Consider the following 18069-nt stretch of genomic DNA (forward strand, 5'->3'; position numbering starts at 1 on the left):
GGTTGCACTACATCTCGATCGATGTTGGAAATTATCTAATTAACTCTTGAGGATTCATTTTCGATGGTCCTGAAAAGAACCGGTTTGAATAATGGACGATTATGATGCATTCATCATGCCACGTATTGCGTGTTGGTTTTCTCTGCGGAGAATACTGGACGCCGTCGAAAATTGGCCCACCCACCGAAAATTGGTCCGCTGCCATGGATGCGATTCCTGGTGCTATCATTAGCACGATAGCCGCTACTGTTTTGCTGGAAGTGACATCCACCTCCAACCTTCTTGACTGAACCAATGAAAATGACGAAAGAAAACAGAGAACACTGCTTTTATACCCCTAGATTAGCAGATGAAGCTCCTCCCATTTGGCTGGCTTTGCAGTTTATTCTGTTTGCATGACCCGTCCCGCATGCTCCAGACGCTTCAAACGATTAATCAACCAAGAAATGAGAAAATTTTCATTGAACGGCTGAAGTAACCAAATCCAAAATATTGGATGGTTGCACCACACTTTTCTTGTTCGATGGAATGAAATTATCTAATTCACAACTCTTGAGGAATAATTTTTGGTGGTCCTGTAAAGGACCGTTTGATTAATTGACGATTTTAGGAAGCAAGTGGCATGAATTCACCATGCCACGCAAGGCGTGTTGGTTTTCTCAGTGCTGAATGATGGACGCCACCTGAAACTGCCCCGACGCTTGCTGTCGTGGATGAGATTAATGACCGGCTTCACTCTTGCTGGCAACGAAGTACACCTTTCTCGATCGAGGGTGGAAATTTCTCCAATTAACTCTTGAGGAATCACTTTCGATGGTCCTGAAAAGGACCGTTTGAATAATGGACGAATTTGATGGATTCATCATGCCACGCAATGCGTGTTGGATTCCTCCGCGCTCAATACTAGGCGTCGTCGAAAACTGGCCCGCCGCTTGCTGCCGTGGATGAGATTCCTGGTGCTATCAGCCGAGAGTCATCGCAGTCGATATGCGGCTACTTGCTGGAGATGACATCCTACCTCCTTGGCCGATCCAACGAAAATGAAGACAGAAAACAGAGGGCACAGCTTTTATACCCCTAGATTAGCATATGAAGCTCCTCCCATTCGGCTGGCTTTCCAGTTAATTTCGTTAGCATGACCCGCCCCTCATGCTCCAGACGCATCAAACGATTAATCAACCGAGAAATGAGAAAATTTCCATTGAACGGATAATGTAACCAAAATATTAGATGATTTAGATTATTTTAATTTGAAAAATGTTAGAATTGAAAAACTTTTCACGCAAAATGGTCCGGATATGATAATGCGTTGCCAAAGTCCACTGCCGGTCAAACTCATAACACTTTTGGAAAGATTTTATTTGGTCCTGAAAAGGACCGTTTATATTATGGACGATTTTGATGAATTCACCACGCCACGCAATGCGTGTTGGTTTTCTCCATGCTGAATGCTGGAAGCCGTCGTAAACTGACCCGCCGCTTGCTGCCTTGGATGAGATTTCCAGCCGAGCCGAGCCGTCGCTGGGTTGGTGTGTGCTGCTGTCGTACTGGAGGCGCCACCAACCTCCTTGACTGATCCAACGAAAATGACGGAAGAAAACCGAGGACAAAGCTTTTATACCCCTAGATTAGCCTTTCCAGTTTATTTTGTTTGCATGCCCCGCCCGCATGCACCCAGACGCTTCAAACCATTAATCTTCCCAGAAATGAAAAATACGAATGGTCTTATTTGGAAAATGCGTTGTGGAATTCCAGGTGGAATCATTAGTGGCCGGCTTTATCATTGTTGCTGAGCCATCAATCAATCAATATTTCACTTTTTTGTTGCACCACGCTTTTCCCAATCGATGATATTAGGCCTGGAATCTGGAGAAAATTACATAAATTCACCATTCCACGCAATGCGTGTTGGGTTTCTGCGCGGTGAATGCTGGGCCACCGTAAACTGACCCACTGTTTGCTGCTATGGATAAAATTAATGGTCGGCTTCACTTTTGCTGAGAAGCGGAACTGTCTTTCACTTTTCATAACTCTGTAGGAAAGATTTTCTGTGGTCCTGAAAAGGACCGTTTGTATTATGGACGATTTTGATGTGATCCTGCCATGTTAGTTTACGCCGCGTTGAACTCTGAATGCCTTCGAACACTAACCGGCAGCTTGCTGCCGTGGATGAAATTCCTGACCGAGCAGAGTCGTCGCTGTGTTCGTGTGTGTTGCTGCCGGGCTGGAGGTGACACCAACCACCTTGACTGATCCAACGAAAATGACGAAAGAAAACAGAGGGTACAGCTTTTATACCCCTAGATTAGCAGATGAAGCTCCTCCCATTTGGCTGGCTTCCAGTTTATTTCGTTTGCATGCCCCGCCCCACGTGCACCAGACGCTTGAAACGATTTATCAACCGAGAAATGAGAAAAGTTTCATGTAACGAATAAAGTAATCAAAATATTGGAAGATTCAGATCATTTTAACTCGAAAATGCTATAATTAAACAATGTTCCACTAAAAATGGTCCGGATAGGATAAAGCGTTGCTAAATTCCGGATGGAACCAATGGTGGCCGGCATCATCATTGTAGCGGGGCCATCAAGCATTCAATCTTTCACTTTTCGGTCACACCACACTTTTCCTGTTCGATGGAATGAAATAATTATCTGATTCACATCTCTTGAGGAATAATTTTCGATGGTCCTGAAAAGAACCGTTTAAATATTGAACGATTTTGAACAGAAAATGACATGAATTCATCATGCCACGCAATGCGTGTTGGTTTATTCCTTGTTGAATGCTGAACGCCGTCGAAAATTGGCCCGCCGCTTGCTGCCGTGGATGCGAATCCTGATGCTATCAGCAATGCGCCGCTGTCACTCAATCCAAATCGAGGCCCCGAGGAAAGAAAAGCGACGCAACTCGCAAATTCGTCCGTCACGGCGGGTCTTTCTGTGGATTTTGCTGCTGCCTCTGCCACCACCGTCGATCAATCCAATTTTCGAAACACTTCCCTGGTCTGCCGCGTTAGACGGTTAGAAGGTGAATGTGCAACACACCCTTGCCGACAACCATCGACGCCGAGCCGACACGGCCGCCAAAGAAGAATGAGCGAAAACGAAGAAAGTGGGCAGCTCTCGTTCGATGCGTTCACCTCGAGACGACAAAGGCAAATTAGGGAAGATGCGAAGAAGCAGTAGCTTTTATATTCGACGGGAGCATCCAAAATGTGCTCGATCGTGATTGGCTGGAATAAACATGGGTTCACTTTTCCCAATTTTTCAATAGTTTGTTATTGAAAAACAGCAAATATTATTATTGGACATAATTGGTGTAAAGATTTGCAATCGATTGGTGCCAAAATTTTGAAGATTCAACAAGAAATGACTGAGTTATTAACGCTCAAAATCTCCACTTTAAACGTAACGCGGCCGATTTCTGAAAATTTAGAATGACTTAAAATTGCAAAATCATATTTGCATCTCGATTTGCATTTTTGGTTTTACCACAAAATTAATGGCGACAGTGTTTTTGTTTTATTAGTTGAACACTACCACTTGAACATGAGAATACTTTTGCAGGGAAATTATATTTCGGATAATCGAGCCTGGTTTGTACGTGTAATACAAGAAATTAGCTTAGTTGGTAAAGCACTTGTCTAGCGCATAAGGGTCGTGAGTTCAAATCTCACCTGAGCTGTGGATTTTTTCCCAATTTAACCAATAATTTGCCCATCTGTACATATGTACGTTGAGTTATTTGAAATTCATAAAAAATTTATGTTTTCGGCAAAACATTCATTCGGTAATTCATCAGGGAATATTCCCGGTAATTCATTTGGGAATTGTTTTGTAATTTATTTCCATTAATACCTTTTTTGGAAATCTCCCAGTAATTCCTTTGGATTTGACAAATTTCTTTAGTAATATCTTTGGATCTTTCTTTAAGAATTTATTTCGGTAGTATGCTGGGAATTTGATATTAAATACCTTTCACACATCCTTTGAAAATTTCATCGGCGGCAATTCCATTAGGAGATTATTTAGCTTTTTATTTCATTGGCAAATCCTTTGAAATGTTTTCTCGGGCGTTCCTTCGCCAATTTTTTAGTAGTCTTTCAAGCGTTGTTTTGTTAATGTCAACAATTCTATTGAAATTTGCTTTTTAAAATTCTCTAAATTACTTTTCAGGAAATTCCTTTGAGAATTCCATTAGTGAAGCCTTTGGTAATCCATTCGGCAATGACTTTTTCTGGAAATTTTTCGGCAAGTCATTCTCCTTTTTTTGGATTTTCGTCGTTTTTTTAGACTTTCATTATCTATGTTATTCTGTATTCCTTAGCTGATTCATTGGAAATTTTTCCATAAATCGCTTCTATAATTTTATTGAAAATTCTTCAGACAATTTCTTCTAGATTTCTTCAGTAATTATGTAAGGAATTCCTACAGTAGATGATTTCGGAATACCTTCGGCAATTTCGATATTACCTGCATTGAAAACTTATTTGGGAATTTCATCAGCAATTCCTTTGGAAATTTTGGAAACTTCGATTATTACTTTGGGAATTTCTTCGGTAATTCCTTTGGAAATTGATTTGGGAAATTAATTAGATATTTTCTTCGGGAATTTATTTGAAAAAAAAAATGTTTTTTGTTCTACGAAAATTACTTTTGGAGTTCTTTCTAAATTTTCTTCAGAAATTCCTTCGATGTCTTCGGAAAATTTTTTGAGAATTTCTCTGAATTTTTTTTTTGTGAATGTTTGTGGAAATTTTTATATACTATATGTCGGCAATTTATTTTGAGATTGGATTTGGTCAATTTCTTTAAAAAGGCTGGGTATTCGTATATGAATTCTTTTGGCAAATACTTAGAAAGTTTCAAGGTAATTTTGATGTTTTTTCCAACAATTTCTTTGGGAATTTGTCAGGAAGTTTTTCGTGAGTTTCATAGGATTTTCTTTGAGCAAGCTTAGTTGAGAATTTGTGAATTTCCAATCCAGCAATTTTCGGTAGCAATAAATATAAATACAATTAAATCATAAAGAATTACAGGAATAATCATGGTTAAATTGCCTGAGAATTTTGCAAAATAACTGAAGAAGAAATTGCTTAAAAAATTTCAGAGGAATAGCCATTGCAATTATAAGAAAATATCCAAAGAATTTGCTGACTAAATTCCATTGAAACTATCTATGAAATTAAAAAAACAACTATGCCGAAGCAATCATCAAAGAATTGGCCACAGTACGGTCTAGCGAAAACGGAGTCGTGGATTCGAATCCCACCAGAACACTTTTTTTTTTTTTGAAAGATCATCTCCCAATTTGTCAATCAGCAAGATTCTGTGCCTTCTAATTAAATACAAGTTTTTTTCCGTACAATCCTATAGGATTTCACTAGAGATTTCACTAGTAATACCTTCTAAGATTTCTCTGGAAATTTCTACTATTCCCGAAATTTGTTTAGGGATGCCTCTAGAGCAGTGCTTGAATTTGAGTGAATATGAATAGTACAATCACTCATCAGCGCCAACCATCACTACGAACGAACACGCACAGGGAGCAAAGAGAAACCGAACCAACCGCGACCACTATTCCTCATCGGTCGGTTGGCTGGTGAAGGATACTGACTGGTAACCATTATTTCTCGCTTGTTGCGGTGAGGCTGAAGATGCGTAAATGATTCAGTGGATTTATTTTTTGCTCAAAACTTGTAAAAATAATCAATTTATCCATAAGAAAATGATGTACGTGACAATTTTAATCGAGTTGATGTCATTTGCACTTTAATAACGAGATAAAAATCAAGTATATTCAATGCCTATACACCGGCGAAGAGAGAGATTCAGAGAGCCGCACGGCGCTGAATCGTCGTCCCTCACTCTCACTCATATTTTTTATTGCTCCCGCTCCCACTTGCTTCTGAAGCATGTTAGCCAATGAAGGCATATTGCTACCGCTTTGGGTTGAAAAGCGCCGGTCAATGAAGAGCAAATTTTGATTCGTCTGAGGTAAAACGCTTCAATTTTCAAGCGCTGCTCTAGAGATTTGTATCAGGATTTCTTCAGCTGAAATTCCTTGAAGAAGGCCAAGATGAATTCCAGGATTTCTAGAGTAATCCATGAAAAAAAACTCTAGTGGTATTCCTGGATGAGTCTTTGAAAAAATTCCTGGAAAAATCAAAGGCATTTTTGAAAGTATCCTAGGAAAACTGCCTAGAAGAATACTAGCAAGAATGCCATGAGAAATCCCTAGAGGGATTCCTGAAGGTATCACAGTAAGAATTTCTGGAGGAGACCTAAAAGACATTCCTGAAACATTAGAAGCAGCAAGAATCGCTTATGTAATCCCAGGAGGAGTTCCTGGATGAAAGTCAAGCGGGATCCTTGGAAAAATCCAATATAAAGTATTTGGAGAAATCCCAGGAAAAAAATAGTAGAGAAAGCATTGAAGGTACTTCTACAAGGCTCCTAGAAAGATTGCCTTGAATAATCCTAGCAAGTTTTTTGGGAAATCCCTGGTTAAAATCTTAGAGGAATCCCTAGAAAAAATCCGAGAGATATAACAGTAAGAATTTCTGGAGGAATGTGAGGAGGAATTGCTGGAAGAACCACAGCAGGAATAGCTTGAAAAATCCAGCTGAAATTTCTGGAGGAAGGCCAAGAGGAGTTCATCGACGAATCTCATGACAAATTTATGAGAGAGTCCTTGGATAAACTATATCGGATGAAAAATCCCAGAGAAACCACCGGAGAGCTTCTGAAGAAATTATAGGAAAAATCTCAGAAGGTATTCTTAGATGGATTCTGCGGTGTATCATTGTAGAAATCTTAGGAGGAATTGCTGGAGGAAACTATAGAAGAATTTATAGGGAAACCCCATCAGGAATGCCTGGGAGGATCCAAAGCAAAAATTCATGGAATACCTAGAGAAGTCCCTGAAAGGACCGGTAAAGGTATTCTGGAAGAATCTATGGGAAAGGCCCTGAAGGAATCCCAGTAGGATTTTCTGAAGAAATCCCAGGACGATTTCCCGGAAGAATTACAGGCATAATGCTAGGATAAATTCGTGTAAGAATCACTAGAAAATTTTCTAGACGTATCATAATAAGAATTTCTGAAGGAATTGCTGGACGAACCGCAGGAGGAGTTGTTTGAGGTATTCTTGGTGGAAGGCCAAATGGAATTTCTGGAGGAATCTTTGGATAAAATCTCTGGAGGAATTCCTGGATGAGTCCTTGGAGAAATTCCTGGTGGAACAACAAAAGAGGTTTCTGCGAGAATCCCAGGAAGATTGCCTGGAAAAATCGCTGCAAATAGACAGGAGTAAGCTCTAAAAGAAACCGTACCACAATTTCTGAAGTACCACAGTAAGAATTTCTGGACGAAGAATAGCTGAAAAAACCGCTGGAACTGCTTGAGGAATTCCAGCAGGAATATCTGAAGGAATTCCCAGAATTCCGGGAGGTTTCATAGAAGTAATTTCTGGAGCAATGCCGGGGGTATTCTAAAAGAAGTTCCTCTAATATACGCCTAGAGGAATACATACAGTACTCCTTTAAAGAATGGAATCGCAGGGGGAATTTCTGGAGGAATCTCAGTAAGATATTCCGAAAGTGTTGCAACATGTAAGTATGCCAGGAGTGCTAATTTTTCTGAATATAATTCTGAAGGGATCCTAATGGGAATTGCTTGAAGATTTCCAGCTGGAATTCATGAGGAAAGGCCAATAGAAGTTCTTGGAGAAATCCCCTGTGGCGTTTCTGGAAGCACCTTTGGAGGAAATCCTGGTTAAATCCTTGGATAAATCTCTGGAATAATCACCGAAGGGATTTTTAGACTAATTCCAGGTAGATTTTCCGGAAGAATTGCCGGAAGATCTTCCTTAGTAGAATTCCTGAAGGTACCGCAGTGAGAGTTTTTGGGAAATCTCAAGAGATTCGCAGCAAAAGTTGCTTGAGGAATCCTAGCCACAATTCCCGGAAAAAGGCCAATAAAAGCTGGAGAAATTTCATGAAAATTTTCTGGGATAATCTCTGAATTAAATCTGAATAAAATAAAAAGAATCGTCTGAGGAAATTCTGAAAGAATCCCAGGAAGATTGTCTAGAATAATCCCACCAGGAATTCCTCAAGGAATCCCAAGAGAAAATTTTAGAATAATTCCGAGAAGTATCATAGTAAGAACTTCCAACGAAATCCTAGAAGAAATTGCTGAATCAATCTCTGCAGAAATTTCTAGTATGTACAACCCCATCAGGACGAACTGTCTGGAAAATCCTAAGGGCAGTTTATTGAAGAAATATCGGGAAGAATCCATAAAGGAAGCCTAGAGAAATCACTGTATGATTGGATAGAGGTATTTCTGGAAGAATCCATGGAGAAGTCTGTTGATTGTTCTTACCGATATTCAAAACGCCAAAACGTACAACAGGTATATAAGTCATTACGGGTGTGCTTATATTTTATTCGAATGTGCCATTAATATATATTGGAATTATGTATTGTGTGGAGTTTTAAATTTTAGGTAACTATCAAGGAAAAATTCTAGGGGGTGCCAAATTTGTTCTAGGGGGTGCCAGGCACCCCTGGAACCCCCCCTAGCTACGCCAATGGTGGAATGTCTCCGCGACGACTCTGCTCTCCTGGTCGGCGATGCGTTCAATTATTTTCGTCTCGTCAAAATTGAACACATGGCCGTCACATAGTGTGTGGTGCGTTAATCCAGTCCTGTTGTCTTTCCGTTTCACGTCATTTTTGTGTTCGTTGATTCTCGTGTCCAGTTTTCTTCCCGTCTGTCCGATGTACACCTTTCCATCCCCTGTTCCACACGGTACCGAGTACACCACATTTTTATGTTGTCCTGGTGGGATCGGGTCCTTCAGTTTAGCAAAAATCTCATTTTTCAATTTAGATTTTGCTTTCACCGCCAGTGTTATGCCGTGTTCTTCGAGGATTTTCTGCAACTTCTCACTCAGACATGGTACATACGGCGTGGGGATGTACTTCGTTTCATCCACCTCCTTATCGTTCTGCAGTACGTTGAAGTGCTTGTGCACCCTCTGTTTCAGGACATTCTGAATGAACCAATTGGGGTAATTGTTACATTTCAGCATTTCCTTCACTGTACTGATGGCCGAGGGGCGGTGCTGCGCATCGGTTAACTTGATAGCCCTATCCACTAGGGCAATCGCAGTGTTGCGCTTGTGGGAGTACGGACTTTCCGAAACGAAATCGAGATACCGTCCGTTTGTCTGCTTTGGTAACCATTTTTTCTCAAGGATTCCATCTTTTCTCGTTACCATGATATCGAGAAATTTAATCTGCTCTTGTTCTTCCTTCTCCACCGTGAACTGCAGCCTATCATGGAAGTCGTTGAAAATTTCCAGAATTCGATCCACATGTTCCCTCCGTGCAACGCAAAAACAGTCGTCCACATACCGTCTGTATATCACCATATCGAGTTGTTCTGCACTCACCCTCTGTATGCTCTCCTGTTCCAAGCGCTCCATAACGATGTTCGCTATAACCGGAGACAGCGGGGATCCCATCGGTACACCGAAGGTTTGCGTGTAGGTGACTCCTCGGTAGTTGAAGAAAGTAGAGTCCAAGACTAGCCTTACTGCATCCAAGAAACTTCGTTTATCGATCTTCGTATGCCTGGCTACCTCACTCCACCTTTCCTCGATACACTCCATCGCGTACTGCACCGGAACGTTTGTGTATAGCGATTTCACGTCCAGTGAAAAAAGCACGTGCTCCTCGGGGATCTGCATTCCTGTTACCTGTTGTGCAAACTCAAAACTGTTTTTCACGTGGTGTTCTGTTTTTCCAACAACATTTTCCAGGACCCCTGCCAGAAATTGGGCCATCTGGTAGGTGGCGGATCCGATCGTCGAAACTACTGGCCTCAAAGGTCTGCCCTCCTTGTGCAACTTCGGAAGACCGTAGATTCTGGGAGGATTACAGCTCGATATTTTCACTTTCCGGTGTTCGCTTTTCTCTATCCATTTCTTTTCCAGCCACGCATCCACCGTTGCATTCATCTTCCTCATGATCCTATTGGAAGGGTCAGTTCGCAGTTTCTGGTACGTTTCTTCATCGTTGAGCAGTTCCATCATTTTCGCGTGATATTCTTCTGCTTCAATTATGACGGTCTTGTTACCCTTATCTGCTTTTGTTATGAGCAAATTCGGGTTTTCCTCCAAGAAACGCCTGCTTGCTGCTATATCCTTCTCAATCCACTCCAACCGCCCGTGTCTGGGTTGTCGGACATAGTTGATATGATTGGTAATTGCCGACGCAACCTCACCACGAATCTCGTCAGCATTCTCCTTGAATCGAATCCCCTTTTCAATACCGGCTACTATTTCAACATACGGCATTTTTCTTTTATTCTGTACGTTGAAATTCGGACCCAGTGAAAGGGTTCGTTGTAAGAAATCCGGGATTCGGGTATCCGTCGTGTTTTCTACCCATTCTGCTTCGGTGTTCATCTCGGCTATCCGCTGGTTTTTCATCCTCTCTATCTTTCTCTCTCCTCTCCTTTTGGACTCTTCGTGGACGGAACGGCTCTTCTTTTCCGGTAATGTTAATTTTTTTGTAATAAACTTGTAGGCGTCTGAAGATGGCTGAAAAGTGATTAGGCCGAAACGTCACGCAAAAAACGATATTGTTTTACTCGTTCACCGATAAATATCAATAAAATAGATATATACTAGTTAACGGTGATTAAACCCAACAAGTGAAATATTAAGTGTAATTTCTTACTGAACATATCTCTGAAATTTAATATAATGGAAAGAGAGAGTTGCAATAAAACTCTAGTAAGAGATTAAATTTAGTCTTCGAAACACACCAAAAGGATTTCAGATGGGACTTCTAGAGGTTTTGCTTAAGGCGAAACTGGAAGCATTTCCTCACTTTTTGGTTTTTGATTTTTTTTTATTAAATAACGAAGCAATATTTTCAAAATCGGTTTTCGTGCACATGTAGAGTATGCATCAGGGTATCTTCTGATTTTTTTTTACGTGGTAGAAAATGTTTTTCGTTTGTGCAGAAACCATTTTTGAACGAAATTTCACTAAAAAATGGTTTCTGCAAAAACGAAAAACATTTTCTACCGCGTAAAAAATTCAGAAGATACCCTGATGCATACTCCGCATGTGCACGAAAACCGATTTTGAAAATATTGCTTCGTTATTTGATAAAAAAATCGAAAACCAAAAAAATGAGGAAATGCTTCCAGTTTCGCCTTAAGGTTAAGGCATAGGAACATTTTAAGTTGTATGAATGATGATAAGTGAATCAAACTGATTTAAACTCATGATTAAACCAAAAATGCCATTCGGGAAGGTTTTGCTATAAACTTTTTAACAGATATAATATGATGATAATATTGTAAGGATATTCTGGAGCATCTTAAATAGACAATTCCACCCTTGAAAAAGGCCAAATACAAAGCCGAAACGTCGGGCAAAACTAACAGTTTTGATCCTCCCGGATGCGAAAATCAGTATCAAATTTCAATTTCAAACCGCTGCCAAAGACGCAAACATTAATGTTTTTCAATGACATTTTGAGGTTCACTTCACTTTTAGTTGTAGTTTCAATTATGCTGGGAGCCACAAAAATTGGAGCCACGAGGACAGTTTTATTTCGATGGACGTCTGGGTCAGGAGGGGTAAAAATTGCATAACCTTCCTTTTAGCAAGGCTCCATTAGGAATTCTAACGAATTCATCTGAAAAGTGGATAGTGCTATCCCAGTAAACCACAGATCGTAATGGGAAGTGCATTCAAAATCGTATATCTCGCGGTCAGAAATCAAAATCGTAAAAACCGTTGAATCTTGTGATAAATAATGTCAAGCCCAATTTTATATAAATCGCTGCTGCGATTTGTTTTGGAGTAAGTTTGTTGTGTATAGAGCAAGTCATAAATAGCGCTAATTGAAGTCGTCGCTACTTGCCTACGCTTACAAGTCATATATGATGTTAGTAAGGTTTGATTGGGAATCGTAACGACTTAATGGATTTCGGCACCGTGACGAGGTGATTAGGTGGTGTTGGATGCAAAACGAAAAAAGCATCCCACTTGCCTTGCTCATCATCGCCTGGCCGATGATTATGTTTTGGGACTGGAAATATTCTGTCTACCAATATTCAGGCAATCTTTGGGAGTGTTCATAGTTTCCGAATGAAGAAGACATTTGTTTCACAATTATTCCTACATGAGCAGTATTTTTTCCCCGCGACGACGGCGACGACGACGACGGTGACGACGACGACGACAACGACGTCGTCGAAACGTACACTCGATGCGGGACTAATGTTGTAAACAAAACATGTCGTAATGAGTGCACTCGCTACGAGCTGTATATAAATTGACAACATTATGTATGCTATATATCAGTACATCATTGTTATAAATGGAATCGCAATGACTTAGAAAAAAATTGCAGCAAAGGCATATTTCATGGGTGGTTTAGAAAGCTTAAGTTTATATTGGCCAAAATTTGCGCTCTTAAGGCAGATCAGTTAGTACAATGGTATGGGCTTAGACTCACAATCTCGAGGTGTCGTGTTCTAGGCTATGTGTCAACTTTTTTTATAGCTAATTTCGGACATCGTAATACATATCACCCGGAGTCGTATTTTATTTTTATCGATCGATTATTTGGGCATCGTAATGATGATGAAATGAAATCGCGAAATGTCGTCTGAAGTATGTATATGGCCTCCACTTTGGTACGTATATAGCAGTTTTGTGCAGTTTATACGATTAAAAAGGTTCTTATATAGTAGTGTATAACACAAATTATACAGACCAAAATGTTTACTGGGATGTATTATTGTATATTACCTCAGGCCTGAGGGTTAAGAAGTCAATAAGTGGTGTAAAACATTTTCAAGGCCTCCAAAATATTTTCAATTTTGAGTCTAATTTCAATGCGCTTATAAAAGATTTTAAGGCACGCAAGAAGTAGATTTTATTTGCCTTAAGCTAGGTCTTAAGCATATTAAATTCAACTATAAGTAAAACTTGATGGTAACATACTGTTTTTGTATGAAAAAATTATGTTTTTCACGAAAGTAAGACGATTTTACAAGAAATTTTAGGCGTTTAATGCGGGTCCTTTTGTAATACATGAAACGCCTAAAAGTAGTCAATTGTGATTCATCTGATAAAAGTTCGATAAATCTTCTTGCCATAATTTGTTGGCCGAAGATGTTTGGGGACAACAATCAAAAACTTCTGTAGAAATTTATAGTGAAAGTTCTAAAATTGCACGCTATCCTTTTGTTAAAGTATGTGATAAAGTTCCAAGGAGATTTTATGAAGGCTTTGACCAGAACATTCAAAGTAGTTTCGGAAAACTTTTAAGTAGTCTGAGAAACTCCTCCAATAAATCCCGGCAGAGTTTCAAGAGCGACTCTTAAGTGAATATTATGAATCTGAGAAGATTTGTGGATTCTAGAGTGCCTCAGCGAGTAAATTCAGAGCTTCTGATAAGTTTCATAGGATGTTTGTTATAAAGCTTTAGATAGTATTTTATTTTCTACAATTGTGATAAAATTCAGTAAACAAAAGGTTTTTTATGTTTTAAAACAACTTGCAACGTAATTTTCTGAACTGTTTCAATTTGGTTCACATTATTCGACCTGTGTCTTGGTATATAATGAACTCTTAACTTTGATGGCTGCATATTACTGATCAACAGGTCAGACAGTACTGAAATCCACTGAGTGGTTATCGTAACTAAAATTTGAATTGATTTATGAAATAGTTTCTGAGCGAAACTTATTTTGAAAACCTGGATTTTGGTCAAGCTTACTGTTGATAAGCTGTTTAAAAAAAATCGGGATCAATTTCAAGAAAAAAAACTAAGCGAATAAATGGAATTCTTTTGCAAAAAATCTATGAAAGTTCTTGCCGTAATATTGCAGACATTTTCGATGTTTTTTGAAGGATTCGAGCTTCGGAAAATTTCAAAAGTTACTCCCTCCTATTCAAATTGAATATTTTTGCCAAATATACCGAGAGAAAATATTTTACCAGAACTTTTTTTTTTCAAATATTCGTGAATCGAAAAGTCTTTAAACTCTGGCTACTCGTGATATCAGAGAGTGAGTAAAGACACTGAGAACAAGGGTCAGGATACACGGTTGGAGTATTTCTATTCCATCCCTTGAAGTAAAGGGCCTATGTGCGATATCATCCTTCCCAGCATCACCGCTCCTACCAATAGCTGAGTACTTTGTTGGTACTCATTGGAATCCTTGTGGATACATTACAGTTGCATAGTAGATCTTCATGCTAGTAGTGCTTTTCCAATGCACTGTGAAAATTAACAATGACGATATATATGATAGCAGTGGTCTGTTTTAACATTTTCTAGTACTCTCTCAGAGAACTAGAAACCCCAAAATAGAAAAAAAAGTATCGAAAAGTTCACTTACTTACCATTAGAATGACATATTAGGGTCTCACGAACAATAGTTCCATACATAAAAAAATCAATTGAAACACATGCAGAGGTTGCACGCTTCGATTTTATGAAAAAATGGAAGATTTTTTTTACTTTCGCCCAAAAAAATCACATATGAATTGAAAATTATTAGAAATAAAAGTTACCAATCTCAGTAAATCATAGTTATAGGTCATGCACAAAAAGTTTGTAAGGAATTTACTGCCCCCATTCGCACAACAGTCCCATGTGAATAGGAAACCCAGCAAACATGGGACTGTTATGCGAATAGGGGCAGTTTAGGTCATCAAAATTGATTTAAAATAATTGGCATAAGTGGAAATATCTCAGGGGTCTCCAGTTAGCCTAGTGGTTAAGGCTATGGATCGTCAATCCGGAGACGGCGGGTTCGATTCCTGTTCCGGTCGGGAAAATTTTCTCGACTCCCTGGGCATAGTGTATCATTGTACTTGCCACACAATGTACAATTTCATGCAATGGCAGGCAAAGAAAGCCCTTCAATTAATAACTGTGGAAGTGTGATTAAGAACACTAAGTTGAAGCGAGGCAGGCCTAGTTCCAATGCGAACGTCGAGCCATAAAGAAGAAGAAGAAGAAGTGGAAATATCTGAAAAAATACGAGTTTTTTTTCTAATTTTTTTTTGTATTGCTCAATTTATAAGAATTAATTTTGTTTCCTGTTATTGACAATTTTCTTATTTAAGAGCGAATTGTGTGTAGATTCTTGGAGTTAGCTCCTTCATGGGTAGGCTATTGGTATATTAGTTATAACACACTAAATGAAAAATCGAGATTTCATGCGTTATTCGTTTTAGTTTATTAGATTCTATGGCTAACATGCTAATAAAACAGCATCGACAAAAATTTATTTACAAAATTGAAAAAGCAAGATGAAAAGCCCTCACAAGATCCCCGAAAATTGGTTATGCATCTCCTCCAATCATTTTCTTACAGTTCTATAAAAAAGCTGCAACTATGCGCTCAGGATTACGTTAAAATAGTTTATGGGAATTATATCATAAAGTTTAATGGAGTTCCCCGGTATTCTTTAGGCCATCCACCAAACTCTTACCAGAAATTTAAGTTTTTTTGTTATGTATTGATTTTTTCATTATACAACTCAATCAAATTTTGAGTTGCATAATGTACATAATGCAACTCAAATGATTTGGATAATTGACATTATGCAACTTATTCTCATTATGCAACTCATTTCCGTTGCATAATGAACCGGTACGGATAATTAGGCTTTTATGATACTAAAATGAATAGTATAAAATAGAAATTATGATAGTAGCAAGTAGAAGCAAGTGAACTCATTTCAAGTAAGTGTTCCCATCCCTGCAAGGAAGTTGCTTCATTTTTTACCAGTTCTGCCTTATACCCTGGCTTGAAAACCTGGATTGCTACAATGGCGGCTACACTAAGATTTTCGAGCCAGGGTATAAGGCAGAAATTCTATGGTGTGACATTAACTTAATTAGCAACGTCACTCCTAACGTTTTTCTTCACTTCTATACTTGATACTATAAGTAGTGACATCTCGCCGTTTTATAATTTTGTTCAATTGGATTCAAGACGTTATGCAGTAGGTCTGGCCACTTCAATACTTGTAGAGGTAGACGATTTTATCATTTTTGAGGATTCTTCCAATACATGATTGTGTGTATAGACAAAAGTTGACTAGACTATCAAACAATCATGTAATGCAAGCAGTCATGTAGTGTTCCTTGTTGTCGGGATTCGGCAGAACAACAAGAATTCGAGCTGTCGGAGTCTCAGTGCTAATGGCATTTCACCTCATGGGAGTGTAGACGGATATCTCGGAAGTATGCCAAGATAGTGCCACACTTTCTTTGACAAAGATATAATAATAGTATAGTTCTGGAACTTTGCTTGCGCATGAAAAATTTCAGGATTTTGCATAACAAGACTAGTGGACATGTTTTTAGAAATATTTGATTAACTGTTCACTTTTTTGGATGCTCCGAAAACCTGGTACCCTCAGCAATGAGACAACTTTTAGATAGATTCTGTTACTTATCTTGCGACATATCGAACATGCAAGAAAAATGCCACTTCCTTGTGGGCATTAGGTTTCCGGAACATGTATCCAAAATATCTAAAACCATATTCAAATTACATAAAATAAGGATTGTCACAAGCTAGTTTTTGAAGACAAATTATTTGTAGTACATCTTTCTATTAAAGAGGTTATCCCAGTACTGCCGACTATAAAGAAAAACGGTAAATTCGGAACCATGACTTCTGTTCCATACACTATAAGGATTTTAAGATGAGGCGTCAATTTTTTTTTAGAATTTTCGTTCATAAACAGCTGAGAACCACAATTTTGAAGTCTTGAAATTTGGTGCATAATTAGGGGCAAGTCCATATGGGTTGGCAAGTTTCATTGAAAAATTCTTTGGAGAATCCAGAAGAAACCCTTTTTGGAACCTCAACTATTTTTTTCACTATCATGATGTGATACTTGCCAACTAGCACCGCCTGGTGGTGGATAACTAGCGGTACCTGGCAGCGAAAACCTATTGGTGCATTGTCAAATTGCTTTTGAATTTCTGAAAATCTGCTGAAACCTTCACTTTTCCATCTAGTTTGGATCCCGTGTTAAAGTAGCTTAAAATTTTCCTTGGCCAATAGCGCTATCTAGCGACGATATAGTCAACAAAATGATGCACTGCCAAATTTCCTGTGGCTTTCTGTTTCACTAGTTTCACCTAGCAGCAAAATCCTCCACTAATGCTGAATTACACCTCCACCTTAGTTAAGTCCATCGTTGGATGAGTGAGTAAAAATTTTCAGTTAATTTTGTACAATTTTATCAATTGTGGAGATGTTTCAAAAGTATAAAAATAGTAAGCATGCTCATTGCCTAGGTGTTGGAAGCTTTTTTTGTTTCAGTTAACGTTGGGCATAAACAAGGTTAGAGTGTACCAGATTTCTCTTGATTTCCCGAAGAAGAAGTTTGTCGAAGACAACAATTTTCTACCTACTATGGATCCCGATACGGACAAGTTTGGAACTCGATAGCTGACGCCATCTAGCGGCAAAATAATTGATAGTTTGAATCGCCACATTGCTGTTGATATTCTAAACGACTTTGCTGATTGCATTAGCAGTACGATCATAAGTGCTTTTACTTTCGAGTGTACAAAACAACAAAACTATCGGACAAATTGTCAACTATTTTTATGTTAGTTGACATTGTATCATAGTATGGTGGGGTCTCCAGTTAGCCTAGTGGTTAAGGCTATGGATCGCCAATCCAGAGACGGCGGGTTCGATCCCCGTTCCGATCGGGAAAATTTTCTCGACTCCCTGGGCATAGAGTATCATTGTACTTGCCTCACAATATACTAATTCATGCAATGGCAGGCAAAGAAAGCCAATAATAACTGTGGAAGTGCTCAAAGAACACTAAGTTGGAGAGAGGCAGGATAAGTCCCAGTGCGGACGTAGAGCCATAAAGAAGTAGAAGAAGAATCATAGTATGGTAGATCTAGTTTATTATTACATCTTTGTATATTTTGTTTATTTTGGTATACTCCTGAGATATCCGTCTGCACTCCCAT

General features: G+C 38.9%; 1 protein-coding gene across 1 annotated transcript; it reads right to left on the reverse strand.

The window, feature by feature from the left end:
* Positions 1-8586: 8586 nt before the first annotated feature.
* LOC134286710 (uncharacterized) lies at positions 8587-10506 on the reverse strand. The gene has a single exon (XM_062848368.1). The coding sequence runs from the start codon at positions 10504-10506 to the stop codon at positions 8587-8589; it is 1920 nt and encodes a 639-aa protein (XP_062704352.1).
* Between the last annotated feature and the right edge of the window lie 7563 nt (positions 10507-18069).

The sequence above is a fragment of the Aedes albopictus genome, chromosome 2 (genome assembly GCF_035046485.1).
Source record: "Aedes albopictus strain Foshan chromosome 2, AalbF5, whole genome shotgun sequence".
NCBI lineage: Eukaryota > Metazoa > Arthropoda > Insecta > Diptera > Culicidae > Aedes > Aedes albopictus.